Genomic DNA, 8546 nt, shown 5'->3' on the forward strand with positions numbered 1-8546 from the left:
TAGATTTTTCCAGAATTTTTAATGAACCTTTATTTGTACATCGTCAGTGTTGTCTGGTTCAGTAACTCTGGATATGTCTGCTAAATAAATATTTGTGTTTATCTTTTATGTCACTTGTAGAAATGACTTCATGAAAGAATGTATCTTTGTACAGTAGTTGAAGGCACAGTCACTTTATTCATGTCATTTTTATGACAATACTGCAGTCTCAGTTTCAGTATTATCTATGTAAACAGTACAATGGGGTATCCAATGACATTGTTAGCTGAATCCTTAAGTAAATAAGGACTTTCAATACAGTGTACAATAAATCCCTCTGAATGATATGAAACTGTATGTCATTGTTTTAACAGAACGTCCCAGTTGGAGGAGACTAGAAGTGAACTGGCCGCCTAACCGAGAGGTCACTGCAAATGATCAGCAACAAGAGCAGGTACTGGGTCAGGGGACGGAGGTCATTTGTGTGGCGCACAGCCTGGCACTTTACATGTGTGCTACGTACAAATGTCATGAGGTTGTATAGGGTGTATGTTTGTACTGCACATGTGCAAGTTATTGAATTTGCATCATAAAAAAAAAATTGTTAGGGACTTTATTTATTTTGTTTGCTGTTTCTATCATTTTTAAGAGGGTATGACAGTGTTTCTCAATCGTGGTCCTCAAGTAACCCCCAACAGGCCAGGTTTTCATTATAGCTGAACTAAAGCACAGGTGAAATAATCAGATGATCAGTAACCATGGTTACTAACCTGCTCTCTCACCCATCAGCTGATTATTACACCTGTGCGCTAGTTCAGCTATAATGAAAACTTGGCCTGTTGGGGGTACTTAAGGACCGCACTTGAGAAACACTGGTGGAAAAGACCAACTATAAGAGTATTTTATGATTGCACTACTGCTTGTATATAACTATGTTTTAACCACAGAAAATTGGTTAAACCCATAGTTAGTCAACTCCAGAGCAGCAGTGCACTACTGGGAGCTAGCTGAACACCTCCAGCAAGGCAATGACCAGGCATATGTGTGTAGCCACCCATCACCAGCTAGCTCCCAATAGTGCATTGCTACTCCTGAGCCTACCTATGCTTTACCAAGAGAACAAAGTAAACGTGATAGAAATACATTGAAAATATGCTTAACACCTTAATGAATGGGGATTCCTTTTTTGATAGCGCGGTTAGCAGCGAGACTGCGCTATTCCAGGATGTTTGCAGCCGCAAGGGAGGTCATAATAGCACGTGGCAAGACCTGTGCTACTATGATCTGAAAAAACCCTAACGTACAGGGTACGTCGCGGTCGTTAAGGGGTTAAAACTGCATGCTATGTTTCATCCACGAAAGTTACATTTTTATGCTTCTTTAACTCGCAATATTGAGTGTTTTCCCTACTGTCCCAAGAAATAATTGAGTGCACCCTGCAGGATTCAACAATGACCCTGCTACATGCACCCCAGTGATTACTTAATCATATTTAGCCATAACTGGCCATTACAAAGAAGTAGTAGTGCATGTAGTTAGCCTCATTTATTAACCTTCATAAATAACATTTACACAGAAAAATAAATTAAATGGACAATAAATAAAACCAGCTGTAATAAATATATATATATATATATATATATATATATATATATATATATATATATACTGTATATATATATATATTAACAATACTTTATGGTTTCATTATTGTTGTCTTTTTTACGTACTACTAATAAAGTTTTATACACTGGTCGTCTGGTACTCCAGCAATTATCAGATTTTTGAAGAGGAAGTCTTCGTTGAATATAGATACTTAATACAAATAAATTCCTCATGCACAATTAACACACTGTATTCTCTGTATTTACAATTATGCAGTAATTATTTCTCAGATAGCCTTGTGCAAATACCAAGCATTTCTTTTCCTTGTACTACATTTTTGTCTGCCACTAAGACTATATTCTGTGTATCTCCACACATTGGGCCAGATTTATTAAGGGGTAAGAGCGCAGTCGGCTGCAGGTTCGCATAAGCGAACCTGTAGCTAAGATTTAAGAAGCAGTGGTCATCAGACCTCTGCTTCTTAACCCATTTAGTTAATTGTTATGTGGCATATGCCAATCCCCCCCCCAGACTTTTCCGGGGAGATTGATGGCCCTTGGTCACGCACGATTGGCTGCGTTGCACACTAGCCGTAGATGTGAAACTGGGCAGACAGGGGCAAAGATGTATTCCCCTGTCAGACTACTTTGTTAAATCTGGCCCTGTCAAGTGCTACTTTTGCAAAATATCCCTTTGTCTTCTAACCATGCAACTTCAGTTCATGTCCTCTTGTTCTACCAATACTCTTGAGAGCAAACAATGTGCTGGAACTGGATTAATCCATACGTTTCACCTGAGTACTTCCACAAATGATTTCAGTCACAAACCAACCTACCCTGGAACCGTCTTACTTGGTTCAGTTGCTGCATGTTTCTTACAGGATGAACCAGATTTACCAGACTGTCTGACCCTCATCTTATTCTTCTTTTACAATAATTATCTTTTGGTTTTCTAACTCTACCATTCTTGGCATAGCTCATAGATTCTAATGTCACTATTGCTTTAGCATTTCTTTGCTAGATGTCCAATGTAAGGCAGAATTGTTTCCAGGGCCAGCTCAACCATAGGACCAAGTGGGTCCAATGGACCCAGGCAGCACTTCAGTGTCTGAGTCAGTTACTGTGAGACCTAGACCACTCCTGTGCTCAGTCTCCATGGGGGAAGTCACAGGCTCCCAGCAGAATAACCTCATTATGCATAAAGACATAGAACCAGTCAGGGGCAACATTAAAGGTGGGGACAAGTGCATGTCTTACCTAACTTCCTTCCCACTTATTGCATAGTTGTACATAAGCATTGTTTGGATGCAGGTAGGCAGGCTTAGTAAGGTCAGCAGCCAGACTAGTAGGTTGATATGCTAATCAGCATTGTTACTACTGGTTGCGTCATTTCATTTTCGGACCCAGGCAGCACAATATCTTGAGCCTGCTCTGATTGTTTCTATCCCAGTATCTAGTTTCACCATGTTTTTTGTTTTTTATGTAAACTTTTGCTTATAAAGGGGCATAAAAGTGTGAAGTTTGTTTCATCTTCTCTGGCTTCTTCTCTCTCCCTTTCTCCTTGGACTTGAACTGAATATCATGTATATGTCTTGAGCTAGAATCCGGTGCCATACTTTATTCATACACTCATCAGTGCATATTTACAAATGGTTTTTTTTTCTGTTTTTTGGACTTCTCAGATTTAAAGAGACATGAAACCCATTTTTTGTAAAGATTCAAATACAGGGAGTGCAGAATTATTAGGCAAGTTGTATTTTTGAGGATTAATTTTATTATTGAACAACAACCATGTTCTCAATGAACCCAAAAAACTCATTAATATCAAAGCTGAATAGTTTTGGAAGTAGTTTTTAGTTTGTTTTTAGTTTTAGCTATTTTAGGGGGATATCTGTGTGTGCAGGTGACTATTACTGTGCATAATTATTAGGCAACTTAACAAAAAACAAATATATACCCATTTCAATTATTTATTTTTACTAGTGAAACCAATATAACATCTCAACATTCACAAATATACATTTCTGACATTCAAAAACAAAACAAAAACAAATCAGTGACCAATATAGCCACCTTTCTTTGCAAGGACACTCAAAAGCCTGCCATCCATGGATTCTGTCAGTGTTTTGATCTGTTCACCATCAACATTGCGTGCAGCAGCAGCAACCACAGCCTCCCAGACACTGTTCAGAGAGGTGTACTGTTTTCCCTCCTTGTAAATCTCACATTTGATGATGGACCACAGGTTCTCAATGGGGTTCAGATCAGGTGAACAAGGAGGCCATGTCATTAGATTTTCTTATTTTATACCCTTTCTTGCCAGCCACGCTGTGGAGTACTTGGACGCATGTGATGGAGCATTGTCCTGCATGAAAATCATGCTTTTCTTGAAGGATGCAGACTTCTTCCTGTACCATTGCTTGAAGAAGGTGTCTTCCAGAAACTGGCAATAGGACTGGGAGTTGAGCTTGACTCCATCCTCAACCCGAAAAGGCCCCACAAGCTCATCTTTGATGATACCAGCCCAAACCAGTACTCCACCTCCACCTTGCTGGCGTCTGAGTCGGACTGGAGCTCTCTGCCCTTTACCAATCCAGCCATGGGCCCATCTATCTGGCCCATCAAGTCTCACTCTCATTTCATCAGTCCATAAAACCTTAGAAAAATCAGTCTTGAGATATTTCTTGGCCCAGTCTTGACGTTTCAGCTTGTGTGTCTTGTTCAGTGGTGGTCGTCTTTCAGCCTTTCTTACCTTGGCCATGTCTCTGAGTATTGCACACCTTGTGCTTTTTGGCACTCCAGTGATGTTGCAGCTCTGAAATATGGCCAAACTGGTGGCAAATGGCATCTTGGCAGCTGCACGCTTGACTTTTCTCAGTTCATGGGCAGTTATTTTGCGCCTTGGTTTTTCCACACGCTTCTTGTGACCCTGTTGACTATTTTGAATGAAACGCTTGATTGTTCGATGATCACGCTTCAGAAGCTTTGCAATTTTAAGAGTGCTGCATCCCTCTGCAAGATATCTCACTATTTTTGACTTTTCTGAGCCTGTCAAGTCCTTCTTTTGACCCATTTTGCCAAAGGAAAGGAAGTTGCCTAATAATTATGCACACCTGATATAGGGTGTTGATGTCATTAGACCACACCCCTTCTCATTACAGAGATGCACATCACCTAATATGCTTAATTGGTAGTAGGCTTTCGAGCCTATACAGCTTGGAGTAAGACAACATGCATAAAGAGGATGATGTGGTCAAAATACTCATTTGCCTAATAATTCTGCACTCCCTGTAATGCACGTCATTTTAACCAACTTTCCAAGTGACTTCTATTATCATATTTGCTTCATTCTCTTGCTATCCAGCAGTGCCCTACTGGGAACTAGCTGAACACATCTAGTGAAATAATGCCAAGAGGCATTTATGTGCAGCCACCAGTCAGCGGCTAGCTCTCAATCTCAAACCTACCTAAGTATGCTTTTCAACTAAAGATACCAAGAGAATGAGGCAAATTAGCTAAAAGAAGTCAATTGAAAAGTTGATTTAAATCACATACTGTGTCTTAAAGGGACAGTGAACCCCAAAAATGTCTTTCATTATTTAGATGGAGAATACAATTTAAAAAAAATTCCAATTTACTTCTATTATCAAATTTAGTTCTAATGTTATTCTTTGTTGAAGGGATACCTAGGTAGGTAGCGTGCACATGCCTGAAGCATACATGACAGGAAATAGTGTTGCCATCTAGTGCTCCTGCTAATGTATAACATTGTTGCAAAACTGCTGCCATATAGTTTTGTGGACACGTGCACACTCATGAGCTTACATCCCAGCTTTTCAACAAAGGATAACAAGAAACAAAGAAAATTTGATAACAGATGTAAATTGGAAAGTTGTTTAAAATTGTATGTTCTGTCTGAATCATGAAAGAAAAAAAACGAGTTTTATGTCCCTTTAATCATGAAAGAAAAAAATTGAGTTTCATGTCCCTTTAATAAGAGTGATCATTTTTCTGCATAGTCTGTGCACCCATAGTATTCAGTCTTCTTTTAATTTCATTATGCGATTTTTCTCTTTGAAGTCTTGCATTGCTGTTGTTTGGTTAACAAGGCGTTGTTTTAGGGACCTTATCAAGGACTGGTTTCTCACGGGGTTGTATGTTGTGCATAGTGTTTAGTTAATATTGCTAAAGAGTTCATGATCTATGATTCAGGCTTGTTATGAGATATGGACTTGTATAGACCATGAGAATCTCTAATGGACATAAAGACTCTAATGTTGAATATATCAATTGTTAAAAGATGATTCTTGTTATTGTTTTGCTTTGAAAATAATCTTTTGTTAATACTCTGTATACTTTATTTAAAAAATTCCTAATAAAAATTATAATAAAAACTGTGACATGAAGATGTTAAACAATTATAAAGGGACAGAGCAGGCAATTTTAAGCAACTTTCTAATTTACTCCTATTATAATTTTTTTCTCGTTCTCTTGGTATTTTTTTTGAAAAAGCAGGAATGAAAGCTTAGGAGCTGGGCCCATCTTTGGTTCAGCATTTTGCTAATTGGTGTCTAAATGTAGCCACTAATCAGCAAGCGCTACCTAGGTACTGAACCTAAAATAGTCTGGCTCCTAAGCTTTCATTCCTTCTTTTCAAATAAAGGTAGCAAGAGAACGAAGAAAAAAATAATAGGAGTAAATTGGAAAGATGCTTTAAAATTGCATGCTCTATCTGAGTCATGAAAGAAAAAAAATAGGGTTCAGAATCCCTTTAATAATCTTGTTTACTAATCATCTGATTATTTTACCTGTACTCTAGTTCAGATTTCCTCAAAATCTGGTCTGAGGCACTATGGAATCTGATGTAGAGCTCACAGCCTATTTTTTTCTTTTTTTTTTGAGTCACTTGTGTAAGTTTAGTAATATTTTACTAAATCAATCTATTTAAAGTGTTATTTCCTAGCAATAATGTAGTCTTACCACATTTTTTTGCTGCTTTTCATCTTTTTTTTTTTAAAAAAAAGTATGTGGGTACACCTGGAACTGTATTCTGTCAGTTTGGGACAAGAATGTGACATTAATAATCCTGGATGTCACAGTGGTTTTGCAACTCTAACTTTTCTTCATGAACCATGACATATACAAACAACCTTCCTGTAAAGTTTTTTTTTCTTCAGTTTACCATAGATGTGCAAAATGGGTTAAAACTACTACATGAAAGTTTAAAAGGACAGTCTACACCAGAATTTATATTGTTTTAAAAGATAGATAATCCCTTTATTACCCACTCCCCAGTTTTGCATAACCAAAGCAGTAATATTTATATACTTTTTACCTCTGTGATTATCTTGTATCTAAGCCTCTGCAAACTGCCCCTTTATTTCAGTTCTTTTGATAGACTTGCAGTTTAGACAATCAGTGCTGGCTCCCAGGTAACTTCACATGCATGAGCACAGTGTTATCTATATGAAACACATGAACTAACACCCTCTAGTGGTAAAAAAAACTGTTAAAATGCATTCTGAAAAGAGGTGGCCTTCAAGGTCTAAGAAATTAGCATGTGAACCTCCTAGGTTAAGCTTTCAACTAAGAATACCAAGAGAACAAAGCAAAATTGGTGATAAAAGTAAATTGGAAAATTGTTTAAAATTACATGCCCTATCTGAATCATGAAAGTTTATTTTGGACTAGACTGTTCCTTTAACCTACAAAATGTGTACCAGGAGTTAGAGGTGTAGAGTAAGTGGCCAAATTAATACACTCATTAAGGTAAACTAGTAAATACTGTATATTAAGAGGTATTTAGAGTGAAGATGATATACATGAACGTAATATATCATTATGTAATTAACAGATAAGGTAATTAAAGGGACATTCCAGCCACTATTGAAATGCACATGGATGCGTTTCAGTTTTTAATAGGAGCATTTTTGTAATATACATATATTGGCAACAATGCTTTTAATAAATGTTTCAAATGTTTATTTAAATAAGCACAGCACTTGCTGTGATGATAGAAGTACATTGGAAAATTGGTAATTGCTGACACGATACAAGCCCCACTGGTGCTCTGAGCAGCTGCAGTATTTAAAATGCTGGTGCACTGAGGATATCTAGCTATGCTAAGAAAAACAAAGCAATTGATGATGATGAAGTTTAGTTTTGACTAGACTGTCCCTTTTAACTATGCATTTTTGTAGTGTGTGTTTAAGAGGTGTGCTATTAATGTTAGTGACCATGTATGTCTTCTCACAGGGAAAGGACAGTCCTCGCACCCGACGCCAGCGGAGCGCTCTCATACAAAGCTGGGAATCTGGCACCCCCAGTCCACGCGATGAGGAATAGCAAGTGAACTTGTGTGGCAATACTTCTGCTCTCAGTATTGGATGATATATTTCTTCTTCAGAAACTCAGGATAAGACTGCCCATTCCTGTCTGCCTTTTCGCAAAATGATTGCTGCAAAATGCCGTCTTCACATGACTTTATAAAGACACTTCAGGCCTGTCCTACGTTTCGTGTTACATGATCAGTATCTAATCTGCCAATCAACCTTTTGTAATCTATATAAAATATAATTTATATTAAATTGTGGAAAATCTCTTTTGAGTCCAAATGTAGATTTATAACTTTAGAAGTACAACAGCAGAGTAGGTTCAAGAGAATAATACAGTGATGTATCTTGTAATAGAGCTGTCTTAGGTACAGGAGAGTTGTACATTAATGGAATTGCATAATAAACAAGCGCATAAGATAAAGACAATGGATTTTAAATGAGCAGTAGATTTTTTCTCTCTCAAAAATTTTAAACTTTCCTTAAATTTGCTGTCCGCCAGTATCATGTGACAGAGATCAGCCAATCACATTGTGAACTCTTGCACATGCTCAGTAGCAGCGTGTGCCTCAGAAAGAGTCCATACTAAATGAATACGCACAATTTGATAATGGATGTAAATTGGAAAGTT

At 37.6% G+C, this 8546-nt stretch overlaps 1 protein-coding gene across 1 annotated transcript in view; it reads left to right on the forward strand.

The window, feature by feature from the left end:
- The window catches only part of MISP3 (MISP family member 3), a 166116-nt gene extending 157772 nt beyond the window's left edge, over positions 1–8344 (forward strand). The window contains exons 4-5 of the mRNA XM_053719458.1: positions 354–433; positions 7839–8344. Of these exons, the coding sequence (XP_053575433.1) occupies positions 354–433; positions 7839–7928 (170 nt within the window). The 3' untranslated portion in view covers positions 7929–8344. The remainder of the gene's footprint in view (positions 1–353; positions 434–7838) is intronic.
- Positions 8345–8546: the final 202 nt, after the last annotated feature.

This window comes from Bombina bombina, chromosome 6 (assembly GCF_027579735.1).
Source record: "Bombina bombina isolate aBomBom1 chromosome 6, aBomBom1.pri, whole genome shotgun sequence".
NCBI classification, from domain to species: Eukaryota; Metazoa; Chordata; class Amphibia; order Anura; family Bombinatoridae; genus Bombina; species Bombina bombina.